General features: G+C 39.2%; 1 protein-coding gene across 1 annotated transcript; it reads left to right on the top strand.

Moving 5' to 3' along the window:
• The first annotated feature begins 876 nt into the window (after positions 1-876).
• On the top strand, positions 877-15583 carry rp1l1b (rp1 like 1b). Its single transcript, XM_049482496.1, has 2 exons — positions 877-1047; positions 1376-15583. Exon 2 carries the CDS (start codon positions 1537-1539, stop codon positions 13678-13680), a length of 12144 nt encoding a protein of 4047 aa, XP_049338453.1. The 5' UTR covers positions 877-1047; positions 1376-1536; the 3' UTR covers positions 13681-15583.
• Positions 15584-16611: the final 1028 nt, after the last annotated feature.

Genomic DNA, 16611 nt, shown 5'->3' with positions numbered 1-16611 from the left:
AATATAATAATACTCATAAAATACTTTTCAGTATCAGTAAATTTCAATCTCATTTTCACTCAGTATTGCCTGAATATATAATCTTATGGGTCCCTCTGGTTTATTCAGTCTGCTGCATGTCTCATCTGCCCTACTATCTCTTTGAGTGACTTCTTCCTACATTGTTCTAGTCAGAAGCAATCGGGATATTCCTTCACCTGTATTTTTACATTGTAGTGATGTTCCAGCACCCTGGGAATAACTATTAATCTTACTCAAATCAGAGCTATTTTGAACCAACAGAAACAGGTCAATGGCTTAAAAACACACCGTTTGAGATGCTCAGAAATGTATCTTTAACAGTTCCCATTAATAATCTTGAAACTCCCTGAAAATGAAAATGAAAGTTTATCAGAACTGCAATGCAAGCATATCTGGCATGAAACTGGCACTGTGTTAAACTGTGGAATGTCATTTTTGATATTTCTACTCTTATGCAGCTTTTATGGATCTTAACCTGCTCATTTTGTGAAGCAACATAAGTAATTCTCCACTTTTATGCCTGAAATGAAATGGCAACGCTAACATATAAAACCCTTTTTCTCTGAACTTTTGTTTATAGCTTTACAATATTGTTTTGAATATGTTGTTATAAATCATTTGCAAGTTTGATATTTTCTAAATGATTGCCAGAAATGTTTTCCACTCATCATTATTTTTTGGCAATGTAAATAATTTTTTAAATAAAAATCTAAATAAATAAATAATAAAAGTAAAAAAGGACACTGGCAAAACTTCTGAGTACAGGCTGTGGAGCATATTTTGAAGCAGTAGTCAAATATAGGTTTTATAACATGTATGTAATTTTTAAATATTTTTATGCTTTGTTTCAGATTGACAGCGTTCAGAGTCTCTTGCAGTGCCCCAGTATCTTGGTGTGTGTGGGCCGTGAACCATTCCACCCATTGTTGTTGGACAACTTCCGAAAAACTTCTGACAATAAACTCCCAAAGCTTATCTTAAAGTCGCGCTCCAGTGCCTACAACGAAGAACCAGGATGTAAAAATGGTATATTACTGATGTTTTACTGATTTCTCTATTTGAACTGTGTAAAAGTAATGAATGATGAACAGATGCATACTGAATATGTTCTTAATTTCAGTATAGTGACAAACAAAAGACAGCAATAGTGTTTTATTCCATAAATTAATTAATAATTATTAATGAGCTTTCTTTAGGATTAGTAATTTAATTATTTCATCCTTATGTGCACATTAGGGATGTTGTTATTAGAAAGCGATAACTCATTTTAGATACTGTTAGCAGCAGTTTTTACATATATAGCTAATGTTATATATCACCCTCATACTTACATTTATTTGTGTTATATTTATAGCAGATTTTGGACTGGAGACCAAGAAAACCATCATCCATCCAAGATCACATGCAAGTGACAAATCAGCCAGACACACTGCGTCATCAGAAAAGTACTTTCCAAATGGTCTTAGCTCAGTTCCACCAATTCATACTGGTCCTTTTTCTCAAAAAAGGGAAAGTATGATGGATGATGACATTGAAAAGCGGGTTCTGGTCAATAAGGATGGCAGCTTGTCGATGGAGATGAAAGTGCGATTTCGGTTGCTAAATGATGAGACGTTGCACTGGTCCACAGAGATAAAGAAGTCTTCAAGCACTTTAAATGAATCTGTCTCAGGGTATAATGATGCTTACTACCTCCAACATGCCAATTCTGAGAGCTTTTCGGAGGCAGAGTCCCTTCCTGAAGCTGATAATACCAAACTTCATCAGAAGCATACGGGGGAGCCTCACTGTCAGCACTGCTGTGCTCACTGCCAGGAGTACGACATTTGGAAAAATCCAACACTTGGTGAACAAGGGCCTGTGAGACGAATTATATCATCTAGTTCGAGTGAATCCTCACACAAAATAGTCTGCAAAAAGGCTTCGGTTGACAGCATGGGTTCTATGTCTAGTGAGGAGTATACAGAGCAGGTGGTATCAAATGCAACTTGCATTCATCAGAGTGTTGGGGAGGAGTGTGATACCACAGTTAAATATTGTACCATCAGTCGCTGCTCTAATCGCAGTGAAGTGTCTGCAGTGTCTTCAAAGAAAGCCTACACTGAAGAGGAATGTAGAAAAACTCAGAATATTCGAGCACTGACTAGCAATGACAATAAACCTGAGAGTTCACCTACTACTCCCATTAAAAACTTTCAAGCAGACCAGGTAAGTGTCCAAATTACCCAGGTCTTGATGGGAGAACACAGGTCTGTATCTGTTGAAAGCAATTCTTCACAAGTCCTGGCATCCCTTAAAGAAGATCAGGATGAAGAAGAAACTGGTGGCCCTCCAAGTAACTTGAGAGTTGCTACTTCAAGTCCACATTCTATCACATCCTGTAAATCACCTGCATCTCCAAACCAACAATTATCACCTAGACCTCCAAGTAAATCTTCAGGTTCTTCAGTGAAATCAAGATCAAGACACTGCCAGTATCAAAGATCAAAGGATGTGGTTGTGGCTGATGAACATGAACCATCTGAGAGCAGTGCATTCAAGACAAGCCCCCAACCCAATGCAGATGACTTACATGACACCAACATGGAAGATGTTGGAGATGATACTACTACGATACAACCTATTGAGACCAATAAAAAGGAGCGGTCATCAAGTGCCATGTCCACCAGATCAAATGCCTCTGCAAAATCAAACAAATCCAAAGGTAATGTAGTACCTGAAGAGGAACACCCCGATACCAAAGACAATGCTGAGGAGAGAACAGCAAGTGCCATGTCAACCAAATCAAATCTCTCAGCCAGATCAATTCAGTCTGATCTACCAGATGTTTCACTTACAGAAGCAAAGGAAACTGAATCAGAAACAGAAGAAAGAGTACAAAGTGCCATGTCTAATACCTCTGTGAGATCAAGACTTTCAGAAGTGGCAGCTGATGACTTTGTTGAGGACCAAATAGAAGAAAGAGTTCCAAGTGCAATGTCAGCAGTTTCAGCTAAATCACGTTCATCAATAATATCAGAGCTGGAAACCTCCGAATTGAAAGATGAAGATAATGAAACAGAGGAAAGATCTGCTAGCGCCATGTCTATAAAATCTAATGCCTCTGCACAATCAAAGAAATCCTGTTTATCAGATGTAACTCCTGCAGTACTTGAAGAAGCTCAAGAAAGAGTGCCAAGCATTATGTCCACCAAGTCTAATGCATCTGCAGCATCAAAGAAATCAAATAAATCACAGGGAACACCAGCAGACACTGTGGAAACAAGTGGAAAAGAGCTAGAAGAACGAGCACCAAGTGCCATGTCTGCTAAATCAGATATCTCTGCGAGATCAATTAATTCCAACATTTCAGAAGCAGTCCCTTCAGTGACTTATGAGGATTCGAATGAGCACCATGAACGAAAAGCTGGAAGTGCCATGTCACAAACCTCTGGAAAGTCTAGCACATCAAATATTATTGCAGAGGTGGACTCGAAAACTAATGAGACAGGAGAAGAAGCATTAGAGGAACGAGCCCCAAGTGCAAGATCTACAAAATCGAATGCTTCTGCAAGGTCAAAAAGCTCCATGTCTGCTAAATCTGCAACTTCTGAAAGATCAGAACAACACAAAAAGCCAGTCCAAAAGTGTAACAAGACAGAGCAGACCCTGCAAGAAAGAACTCCAAGTGCTTTGTCTATTAAATCCTGTACTTCTGAAAGATCGGAAACGTCTGCAGCATATGGAACAGTGGCTGTTGAAGACCAACCTAAAGAAAGAGGTCCCAGTGCAATGTCCACAAAATCACATGCCTCAGAACATGTTGCAGATGTTGAGGAGGAACAAGCTACAGAACGTTCTAAAAGTGCACTGTCCTCCATATCTAATGTCTCTGCAAAATCAAAGAAATCTAAAGTATCAGAACAAGTTAAAGATGCTCCCGAAGAACAAGATACAGAACGATCTACAAGTGCACTGTCCTCCATATCTAATGTATCTACAAAATCAAAGAAATCTAAAGTATCAGAACAAGTTGAAGATGCTCCTGAGGAACAAGCTAATGAACGATCTCCAAGTGCACTTTCCTCCATATCTAATGTATCTGCAAAATCAAAGAAATCTAAAATTTCAGAACAAGTTGAAGATGTTCCAGAGGAACAAGCTACAGAACGATCTACAAGTGCACTGTCCTCTATATCCAATGTCTCTGCAAAATCAAAGAAATCTAAAATTTCAGAACAAGTTGAAGATGTTCCAGAGGAACAAGCTACAGAACGATCTCCAAGTGTGCTTTCCTCCATATCTAATGTCTCTGCAAAATCAAAGAAATCTAAAATTTCAGAACAAGTTGAAGATGTTCCAGAGGAACAAGCTACAGAACGATCTACAAGTGCACTGTCCTCCATATCTAATGTCTCTGCAAAATCAAAGAAATCTAAAGTATCTGAACAAGTTGAAGATGCTCCTGAGGAACAAGCTACAGAACGATCTACAAGTGCATTGTCCTCCATATCCAATGTATCTGCAAAATCAAAGAAGTCTAAAGTTTCAGAACAAGTTGAAGATGTTCCCGAGGAACAAGCTACAGAACGATCTACAAGTGCACTGTCTTCTGTATCTAATGTCTCTGCAAAATCAAAGAAATCTAAAGTATCAGAACAAGTTAAAGATGCTCCCGAAGAACAAGATACAGAACGATCTACAAGTGCACTGTCCTCCATATCTAATGTATCTACAAAATCAAAGAAATCTAAAGTATCAGAACAAGTTGAAGATGCTCCTGAGGAACAAGCTAATGAACGACCTCCAAGTGCACTTTCCTCCATATCTAATGTATCTGCAAAATCAAAGAAATCTAAAATTTCAGAACAAGTTGAAGATGTTCCAGAGGAACAAGCTACAGAACGATCTACAAGTACACTGTCCTCTATATCCAATGTCTCTGCAAAATCAAAGAAATCTAAAATTTCAGAACAAGTTGAAGATGTTCCAGAGGAACAAGCTACAGAACGATCTCCAAGTGCACTTTCCTCCATATCTAATGTCTCTGCAAAATCAAAGAAATCTAAAATTTCAGAACAAGTTGAAGATGTTCCAGAGGAACAAGCTACAGAACGATCTACAAGTGCACTGTCCTCCATATCTAATGTCTCTGCAAAATCAAAGAAATCTAAAGTATCAGAACTAGTTGAAGATGCTCCTGAGGAACAAGTTACAGAACGTTCTACAAGTGCACTATCCTCTATATCTAATGTGTCTGCAAAATCAAAGAAGTCTAAAATTTCAGAACAAGTTGAAGGTGCTCCCGAGGAACAAGCTACAGAACGTTCTACAAGTGCACTGTCCTCCATATCCAATGTATCTGCAAAATCAAAGAAGTCTAAAGTTTCAGAACAAGTTGAAGATGTTCCTGAGGAACAAGCTACAGAACGATCTACAAGTGCACTGTCTTCTGTATCTAATGTCTCTGCAAAATCAAAGAAATCTAAAGTATCAGAACATGTTGAAGATGGTCCTGAGGAACAAGCTACAGAAAGATCTACAAGTGCAATGTCCTCTATATCCAATGTCTCTGCAAAATCAAAGAAGTCTAAAGTTTCAGAACAAGTTGAAGATGCTCCCGAAGAACAAGCTACAGAACGATCTACAAGTGCACTGTCTTCTGTATCTAACGTCTCTGCAATATCAAAGAAATCTAAAGTATCAGAACATGTTGAAGATGCTCCAGAGGAACAAGCTACAGAACGATCAACAAGTGCACTGTCCTCCATATCCAATGTCTCTGCAAAATCAAAGAAATCTAAAGTATCAGAACAAATTAAAGATGCTCCCGAAGAACAAGCTACAGAACGATCTACAAGTGCACTGTCCTCCAAGTCCAATGTTTCAACAAGATCTAATCTAATTTCAGATTTTTCAGGGTTTGAAACTAGTGACACTGCAGAGGTAGGCCATGACACAGAAGACCAAGCTCCAAGACCAACCTCAGCCAAATCTAACACTTCTGTGCAATCAAAGAAGTCAGCTGTTTCAGAATCTGCCTCTATAAAAACTGGAAAATCAAATAATGGGGGAAATGCAGTCAAATCTTGTGTTATAGAATCATCTGAAAAATACAGAGTTATAGAAGCATCACCTGACATGCTGGCAGAGGAAAATGAAGAATCCGGAGAGAGAGCAGCAAGTGTTGTATCTGCAAAGTCCAATATCTCTGTGAAATCTAAGAAGTCAACAGGCCAAATCGGTGAAAGATCACAAAGTGCACTGTCAGTAAAAACCAATGCTTCTGAAAGATCTACACAATTAAAACCATCAAAGGCTCCTGGGCAGCATGTTGACCATGGGGTTAAGGGGGAAAGGGCACCAAGTTGCATGTCTTGTAAATCTAACAAATCAAAAGTTTCAGACACAGAGGTGAATGAGCCTGTAGAAATTGATAACAACACAGAGGAGAGAGCACCAAGCACAGCATCAGCTAAATCCTGTAAAAAATGTTTAGAGGAAAAAGCTGAGAGATCGCAAAGTGCTCTATCTGCTAAATCTAACACTTCAGTCACATCAAGGAAGTCAAAATTCTCTGATGTGCAGTCTGGACAAGTGGAAGAAAGACCTCCAAGTACTCTTTCTATTAAATCTGGTATATCTGAAAATGAAAAAATTAACCCTGTAATAGTTGACCCTGCTGAATCTGCAGAGACGATAAGGTCTACTGCTTTGGCTGATTGTAAAGATTGTACCAAAAGATCTTCTAGTGCTCTGTCAACTGGATCTGTAAAATCTAAGACATCACAAACTTTACAGAAAGAGTGCAGTAATGAAAGGAACCCTAGTGTGTTGTCAGTCCAATCAAACACTTCTGAAAAACGGAACATTTCAGAAGTGGAAAGATCAATAAGTCCTGTGTCGGCCAAATCTAATTCTTCTGCAAAATCTAAAGAATCTACCAAGTCTGCAGTTCAGAATAAGTCAAATGTCTCATCTAAAGTTGAAAAAGAGAAGGAAAACAATAGTATCTCACAGAACAACACAGAAATCAGTGATACAAGAGTGAAAAGTTCTTTTTCAGACCATTCAAATGCACAAAGCCCAGCTAAATGCATATGTGGGGGCTTGATGAAATCAAATGTATCAGAAAATACATTTAATAATGAGGAGAGGTCTCCCAGTGTCTTATCAAAAAAATCGGATGTATCTGCAAAGTCTAAAGCCAGTTCGGAAAGAGAACCAGCAAGTCCTTCTGTTTCCATTGGGATCGTAGAGGATTATGATGCTGATAATATTGAAGAGGAGACTAGCATGTCTGTGACAACCACTCCTGTTCCATGCATGAAATCCAAAAATGAACACATGCAAACACCATGTGACACACCTAAACGTTCACTGTCAGCAAGAACCAATGCCTCATATAAATCCAAGAAGTCTGAAAGTGCTCGTAGCAACACTGCCCAGCCGGCGTCAGATACTGTATGTGGGATGGAGAGCAATGAATCTGTGACAAAAAGCACTAAGGAAAATGAATCTTCAAACAAAGAAGTTCGGTCATCTAGTAAAGCCTCCAGTGTTTCCCAGTCTAAAGAGAAAAAGCCTGACAGACCAAAAAGTAATATGTCCAGTGCATCCCCTTTTCTGGAAGTAAAAGTCCAAAAGAGTCATTCTAAAAGTGACCTTACAAATGCACAATCAAAAAAGGCACATAATACAGGGAACACACCCACTAAAGGAGATGAAAAAGACACATCAAGACCTCCATCAGAGAAATGCCTCAGTCCTGGCCCATCAAAATCCCTAAATAAATCTAAAAAGCCTGCTATTGTCCTAGGGGGCTCTAATGATAGTGTAGTGTCTCAAGTGGTTTCAGCTCCAGAACAACAGAATGAAAATTCAAAGTATTTGAATACTACAGGAGACATGTCTGAGAGGACAAATGCATCCGAAAGAACTTGTAGTGGACCTCCAGATGCTATTGATTATGGCAGACCTGCCAGTGACAAAACAAGTGAAAAAAGCAGTAAATGCAGAAACAGAAAAGGAAGCAGCTCTTCACAACAGAAGGTAGATGATGAGATCTCTGATTTAGTTCCATCAAGTTTACCGAATGCATCTCCAACTGAGGTAGTGAATGAATGGTTGAATAAAATTCCTCTGGACAGCACTTTATATGACATTGGGGATGAATTCCATGAAAACTGTGAAGAACTAGAAACTCCGAACACAACAAGAGAGCCGACACCAAATGCAAGAGGTCATGAAGCTGAAGGAGATGTTGCTGGTGTGTTTGAGCCTCAAATTGAGAAGGAAGAAATTGACAATAGCAAGGACAAAGAAGGTAACGTTGAAAAAAATACTAAAAAAGACCTTGCTGATGCTGGAAACAAACAGTCTAGTTTGGAAAAAGATGATGTCCCAAAAACTTTCCATACTTCTGTCCAAGTCATGAGAGTTTTGCTGAGTCCCAAACTTGATAGGTGCAATAGTTTACCAGAGGTATCTTCTGTATATGGACAAAAACTCAGCACCTCAGCAAGAGGACTCTTGGACTGTCTTGTAAATCTTCAGTTGATTGATTTTGATCCCAATGATGTAAACGGAAAAGCTGAAAAATACAAGGACCTCATGAACTTACTTCAGACCCTTTGGCTTAGTGACCCTTCTGAGAGGAGGACAGTTACACATAAAAGTGAATCCAAAGATCAGCAATCTGTGTACGATGAATTGAAAGCCAAATCATCCTCAGGGGTCGATGTAAACAGTGGATCATCTGGCTCTGGAAAGAGCAGTGCTAACGATAGTACCAAAACTCATAAATCACAAACCAATGCCGAAGGTGAGGGCTTTGAAACACTGACCAAAGTACAGGAGGTTGATGAAACAGAAGGAGAGGGTTTAGAAGTGGCAGACACAAAATCCAATCCAGCAACTCCAGATATTGCAAGTCGAGTCCAGTGGACCTCTGAGAATGAGGCAGAGGGTACTGTTGAAGAAAAATTAAAAGATAGTAACGTTCCAAACTCAGACGATACAATTAGGAGTAATGATAGTCCCAGAGATCAACTCGAAACACCATCTTCATCCAACAAGAGTTCCGGAAATGATAGTACTGCTAAACAGAATGAAGATGAAACTGAACATCAGGAAGACACAAGTTCAGGTACTCCTCCTTCTGTGCAGAGAGCCCAATTAACAAAAAAGGCTTCTCAAGACCCTGATCCTGTCTGGGTGCTGAATCTGCTAAATAAACTAGAAAAGCAGTTTATGACACATTATGTCAATGCAATGTCTGAATTTAAAGTCCGCTGGAACTTAGATAACAATGAGCAGCTTGATGTCATGATATGTGAATTAAGAGATGAAGTTCATAAGAGGATACAATTTAGCATAGACAGAGAACTCCGGAAAATTCAGGGTCGTGCAGGAAGACCAAGACCCCCAAAAGAAGCCATGTCACGCGAGTCAACTGTTCAAACTGAACAAAGACGCAGACGTCTGAAAGGAATGGTCAATCAGTCAATCGATCAAGCAGCAAAAAGTGATGATGATTACACAGGTACAGGGACTGATTTTAGTGATCAGCGCAGCGATGATGAATATTGCCCATGTGACACATGCATGAAAAAGAAAATGGCATCTAGGCCTGTGTTACCTGTGGAGGTCTTTAATTCTGCTCCAGTTATGATGGACTTTGACTTGAGAAAAATTCTCAATCTTAAAAGAGAAGCTCCCACCCATAACAAAGAAAGAATCTTAGAGGTGACTGAGAATGTGGAGTTTAACACAGACGCTAAAGGTTTGGATGAAGATGTTGTGCTTGAGGTTGTGAAGGAAGAGGAGGAGGAGGAGCTCGAAAAAGCACAGGTAACTGAATGTGAAACAGAAATGGCGAGGTGTGAGGCAGAAATGTGCATTGAAAATATGACTGATGAGCAAGAACATGCAAGAGATATGGATACTGCTGATGATGAAACACCAGAGCAGGGTGAGACAGCTGAAACAGAAAATGTAGAGGCAGCCAAAGCTGATACAATAGCAGAAGAGGAAATCGCTGAGGGGTTACCAGCAGATGAGGAAACAGTGGAGGCCACTGTGGCTGAAGTGGCAGAGGATGAGGAAAAAGTTGATGATGAATTAGCAGAGGGAAAAGGGTCTGTGGAAAGCAAAACAGAGAGAGAAGAGCAAACTCCACAAGCGGAATCTCTAAAAGATGGAGCTGAGGAAGAAGAGGATGAAATGGCAAAAGATGAAGAGGCCAATAATGATGTAATTACAGAAGACAGAGAAACAACAGAAGGTCTAGAAGAGGAAGAAATAGTAGAGACAGCAGAAGATATGGAGACAAGTACAGCTGAAGGTGCAGAAGATGAAGAAAAGGTTGATGAATTAGCAGAAGGAAAAGACAATGAGGAAGCAGCTGATGATGAAACACATGAACATGGAGAGACAAATGATGACGAAACAGCAGAAGATGAAGAAGTAGCTGATGAAACAGCACAAGATGGGGAGGCATCTAAAGCTGACATAGACATAGATGAGGAGAGGGCTAATGAACAGTTAAAAAATGGAGATACAGCTGAGGATGAGACAACCAAAGAAGAAGAGGCATCAGGAGCTGAAATTGCAGAAGATCATGAAGAAAGTCAAATAGTTGAAGATGAAGAAAAAGCTGAAACTGAAACTGCAGAGGATGGAGAAACAGCTGAAGATGGAACAGAACATCTAGAAACAGCAGATGACCAAGCAGGGGATGATGACACAAGTCATGAAGCACTAGAAGATAAAGAGCCAGATGTAGCTGAGAGGACTGAGGGTGGAGAGAGTGCTGTAGATGAAATAATAGAAGGCAGAGAGACAGATGAAGCTGAAAAAGGGAAAGATGATGAAACAGTCGAAGATGAAACAGCAGAGGATGGAGAGACAGCTGATGGAACAACTGAGGATGGAGAGGCTGTTAAAGAAGAAAGAGCAGAAGAGGTAGAGGAAGATGGAGGGGCAATTGAAAATGAAATAGCAGATGATAGAGAGACAGCTGATGAAGAAACAGCAGAAGACGGAGAAACAGCTGATGAAGGAATAGCAGAAGGTGGAGAGGCCACTGAAGGTGGAACAGCTGATGATGGAACAGCAGAAGACGAAGAGGCAACTGATGACAGAGAGACAACTGATGGAACAGCAGAAGACACAGAGGCAGCTGACGAAGGAACAGCAGAAGACACAGAGGCAGCTGAAGAAGGAACAGCAGAAGACACAGAGGCAGCTGAAGAAGGAACAGCAGAAGACACAGAGGCAGCAGATGATGGAACAGCAGATGGCACAGAGGCAGGTGAAGAAGGAACAGCAGAAGACACAGAGGCAGCTGAAGAAGGAACAGCAGAAGACACAGAGGCAGCTGAAGATGGAACAGCAGATGACACAGAGGCAGCTGATGATGGAACAGCAGATGGCACAGAGGCAGCTGATGATGGAACAGCAGATGACACAGAGGCAGGTGAAGAAGGAATAGCAGAAGACACAGAGGCAGCTGAAGAAGGAACAGCAGAAGACACAGAGGCAGCTGAAGAAGGAACAGCAGAAGACACAGAGGCAGCTGATGATGGAACAGCAGATGACACAGAGGCAGCTGATGATGGAACAGCAGATGACACAGAGGCAGGTGAAGAAGGAATAGCAGAAGACACAGAGGCAGCTGAAGAAGGAACAGCAGAAGACACAGAGGCAGCTGATGATGGAACAGCAGAAGACACAGAGGCAGCTGAAGAAGGAACAGCAGAAGACACAAAGGCAGCTGAAGAAGGAACAGTAGAAGACACAGAGGCAGCTGAAGAAGGAACAGCAGAAGACACAGAGGCAGCTGATGATGCCACAGTAAAAGATGCAGCTGATAATGGAACAGCAGAAGATGTTGAGGCAGCTGAAGATGAAACAGCAGAAGACACAGAGGCACCGGTTGATGATGGAGAGACATTGGATAAAGAGACATCCAAAGATGGAGATGCAGATGATAATATAACAGCAGAAAATGAAGCAACAGCTGATCATGGAACAGCAGAAGATGAAGACATAGCTGATGATAGCAGAGCAGAAGAGGGAGAGACAGTTGATGATGAAACAGCAGAAGATGGAGAGACAGCTGAAGATGGAGAGACAGCTAATGATGGAACAGCAGAAGATGCAGAGACAGCTGATGATGGAACAGCAGAAGATGGAGAGACAGCTGATGATGGAACAGCAGAAGATGAAGTGACAGCTGATGATGGAATGGCAGAAGATGGAGAGACAACTGACGATGAAATAGCAGAAGATGGAGAGACAGCTGACAATGGAACAGCAGAAGATGGAGAGACAGCTGACGATGAAATAGCAGAAGATGGAGAGACAGCTGACAATGGAACAGCAGAAGATGGAGAGACAGCTGACGATGGAACAGCAGAAGATGGACTGACCGCTAAAGATGAAACAGCAGAAGATGGAGAGACAGCTGACGATGGAACAGCAGAAGATGGAGAGACAGCTGATCGTGGAACAGCTGGAGATGGAGAAACAGCTGATGATGGGACAGCAGAAGATGGAGAGACAGCTGACGATGGAACAGCAGAAGAAGGAGAGACTGCTGAAGATGGAACAGCAGAAGATGGAGAGACAGCAGATGATGGAACAGCAGAAGATAGAGAGGCAACAGATGAAGTGGAGGAAATTGTTCAAAGTGATGTGGATGAAAGTGATACTACTCAAGGGGAGGAAGAAGGGAAAGAAGAAGCTGGTGAAGAAGGTGAAGGTCAAACCAGTATTGATAATACTGATGGTCATGATGAAGTAACTGAATTAAAAGCTGAAGCTGATAAGACTGATGATGAAGATGCACCACTTAAAAATGAGGGGGATGTTGTTGTACACAGCATTGATGGAAACACAAGTAATGAAGGAAGCAAAGAAGAGCATGCAGATAATTTAAACGCAGAAGAAAGCTCGGTGGTGTTGAGCGATAGTCAAGACAAAAGCCAATATCTTAATGGCCAGTATTTTGTAAATCCCGGCGAATCAGCTGAAGGAGGGGATGAAGCTGAGGATGAAACTGAGCCAGATGTGGAAACAGATGATGGAGAGCAAGAGATGAAGATCCCTGCTGCACCATCTTCTAAACTGAGTGAACAGGAAGATGACCCAACTGATGTGACAACAATGGCATCATTTACTGCTTCAGTGAAAATGTACACAGGCTCTGAAGATGGAGCAGAAGCTGATGTTGAAGATTCTGAAACAGAAGTGCATAATGCGTATGGAAATGATGAGAAGAATGTTGAAGCAGCTGTTGCACACAGCTCTATGGAAGAGAACGAGGCTGAAGGTAGTAGCGCAAAGCTATCAGATATTGCAGAAGATGTTGGTGAAGATGAGGAGGATGGGGAAACAAGTACTGATGGTGGGGAAGGCTCAGCTAAAGATGGCTTGACAAGGCAAATCACAAAGTCCTCCATGGAGTCTCAGCCAGGTTCTCTGGACGAGGTTTTGGATGAGGGGACAAGAAGTCAGGCAAGTTCACGCCACCTCACTGTGAAAGGCAACTGCATGTATCCCACTACAACTTCAGAGGAAGAGAACAAAGACGCACAAGAAAAAAGTGACACAGATTCTGCTGTTACCTCAAAGAAAGATGCAAAAAAATCCAGCAAAATGAAAGGCATCAAATGACACTGACAATAACTTTTTTAAAACAATGCTTGAAAACATTGGTATTATTTACCAAAGACTGAATACTGTGTATTAAGCACTTTATAAATAACTGCTATGGTACTTGCACACATGCACAGCACAACTTACACTGGTAAAGGGAATTACTGAAACTTAATAACTAAAAAAAAAAGTTAAACACAAGAAACACTTACCTTGTAAGTATTAGAGCCATCTGGATTTTTGTTTTTGTATTAAGCTGCATTTACGTTATTCTTTACATGTCGTACTGGTCTGGAGCCTTAGCCTTTATATTGTTTAATCTAGGAAAGGGAAGTATAATAATACTATTCTATAGTCTTATACGTGTGAGTGTATGTGTGTGTGATATGTGTGTCCACTTCATCATTATACTGTATGTAAAATTGAGGTATATATAAACATTTCTTTATCCTTTAAACATACCTTTATCTGTTTTTGTAAATGAACTCTTTATATATAGGAAGAAGTTCAGGATTACAATGCTATTAAGGAAGAAAGGTGAAGATTACCAGAAACAATACATTATGAAATGGAAGTTGTAATACAACTCAAAATGAAGTGGTAGAGGTTCCTAATGGTGTCTGATTTGGCAGTTGTCTTGAAGTGTTTTCTAATAGCATCCCACTTACTTTTAAATTGTTTTTTGGGATATGTTGTTCATGGTCATCCTTATCTTTCTTTTAAATGACATTGCAGTCTGACACTTTATGGTAGCACTTTTTTTGGATGGTCCAATATAGATGCCTCATAGATGCTCATCTGATATTTAACTTAACATTCAACTGAATGTCTATTCAATGCAACTTATCATTGAAGTGAATGTTAATGATGCACAATAGAGCCAAACGCTACATCCAACCCTAACCCTAAGCCTAAACTTAACCATTTATCAAACCTGAAACCCAGCATTAACTCAAATCTTAATCTAAAACTTAATCTAACTTTAAGCCTAGCCTTAAAATACTAAGATCAGGCTTCAGGTTAGAGTTGGTTGTTGGGTTACGTTCAATAGAGAATCATTTACTTTTACATTATAGTTCAGTTGCAGTTAATAGATAATATGCATTTGGATGTTAGGTGAATATTAGTTGAGCATCTATGAGGAGCCTATAAAGGACATTTCTAATCAAGTAAAACCTCCGACACTTCCTTACTTGGTATATATACTTATTATCATTTAGCATTTTGGAGCAGAAAAACAAACTAAATGTATAATAATGAAATAAATGAATAAATAAATAATTTAAAAAAATGCTCCTTGGAAAGAACATGACATTAAGTTCAGCAATACTTACATTTATATTAAGTGTATATTGATCTTAAAATATGTGTTAATCAACTAGTAGCCTGGTTTACTTGAGCAATTAATACATTATATTGACATTATATATATAGACATTACAAATATAACACTAAAACACTACAATGACGTACTTGATTTTGATGAAGAATGATGGGCATGTACAGTTTGAATCCAACTTCAGAAGCCTTAGGAATTCTTAGGAAAATATGCCTTAGATGCTTTGCCACATGCACCAGTGCAAGGTATTATAACCTCATCTATGACCCTCATCTATGCTGAAGAAGGCTGCACCTTGCAATGAAGACTATTATGTCGTTTCTACCATCACACTAGAAAAGTAAAAACAAAATAAACAACATTACTGATAAAAGAAGACAGGAAGACAACATCACACACTGAATTTATATTTATTTTGCCCTGTATTTGCTAATTTGCACCTCACACATTATATTATAGGTGCACTGCAGTGTGTGGTGGCTACACTGAGTAATAAAGTATGTATGTAGGTTGTCCCCTTCATAATCATATTGTACTGTACCAGTACTGCTCTGGATTACCACCGTTTCTGTGACTTGAATGTACAGATGCTCTCAATAAAACACATTTAAGGTGAAAACTATATGTCCTTCAGTTTGTTTTGACACAAAATCAGAACTGTGTTGGTAACAGAAATTTGTGTGACTGAATGGAGTTGTCTATAGAAACAGACAATAATAACAATATAGAAAATCTAAATGTTACATTACAAATACAAATACACTATAATTCAAAACAATTATTATTTTGTGTTATTATACGAATTACATGTAAAATCAGTGATTCTTTACATATCATTTCTCTGATAACTGAGTACAGTGAAACTGAAATCAGGAAAGGTGGCACAATTAGGATTCACAAACATAAATCTATTCATAATCCTATGCTACTGTGTTGCCTACATGTACACTTAATGTTCCTTTTTCTTTTTAAGTGCACACATTTAAATTAATTACACTATGCTTTTTAGTTTGCATTCATATGTTTTAACAAAACACAAAATTAGATATTAAAAAAAAATCCATCCTTAAGCACATTGCTGTATTAATTAATGCACTGGTATTATTATATACAGCTCTGGAAAAAAGTAAGTGAACACTTCAGTTTCTGAATTAGTTTCTCTGATTTTGCTATTTATAGGTATATGTTTGACTAAAATGAACATTGTTGTTTTATTCTAAAAACTACAGACAACATTTCTCCCAAATTCCAAATAAAAATATTGTCATTTAGAGCATTTATTTGCAGAAAATGAGAAATGGCTGAAAATAAAGACGTAGATCTTTCAGACCTCAAATAATGCAAAGAAAACAAGTTCATTTTCATAAAGTTTTAAGAGTTTGGAAATCAATATTTGGTGGAAAAACCCTGTTTTTTTATTACAGTTTTCATGCATCTTGGCATGTTCTCCTGATTTTGGATAAATGTACTTCTGGTACTTCTTTGCACTTCTGGTGCAAAAATTCAGGCAGGTCAGTTTGGTTTGATAACTTGTGATAATCTTCCTCTTGATTAAATTCCAAAGCTTTTCAATTTGGTCAAATCAAAGAAACTCATTATTTTATATATAA

This window comes from Astyanax mexicanus, chromosome 1 (genome assembly GCF_023375975.1).
Source record: "Astyanax mexicanus isolate ESR-SI-001 chromosome 1, AstMex3_surface, whole genome shotgun sequence".
Lineage (NCBI taxonomy): Eukaryota > Metazoa > Chordata > Actinopteri > Characiformes > Acestrorhamphidae > Astyanax > Astyanax mexicanus.
Note: the sequence above shows the minus strand (reverse complement) of the source record. Positions and strands in the feature narration are given on the sequence as shown.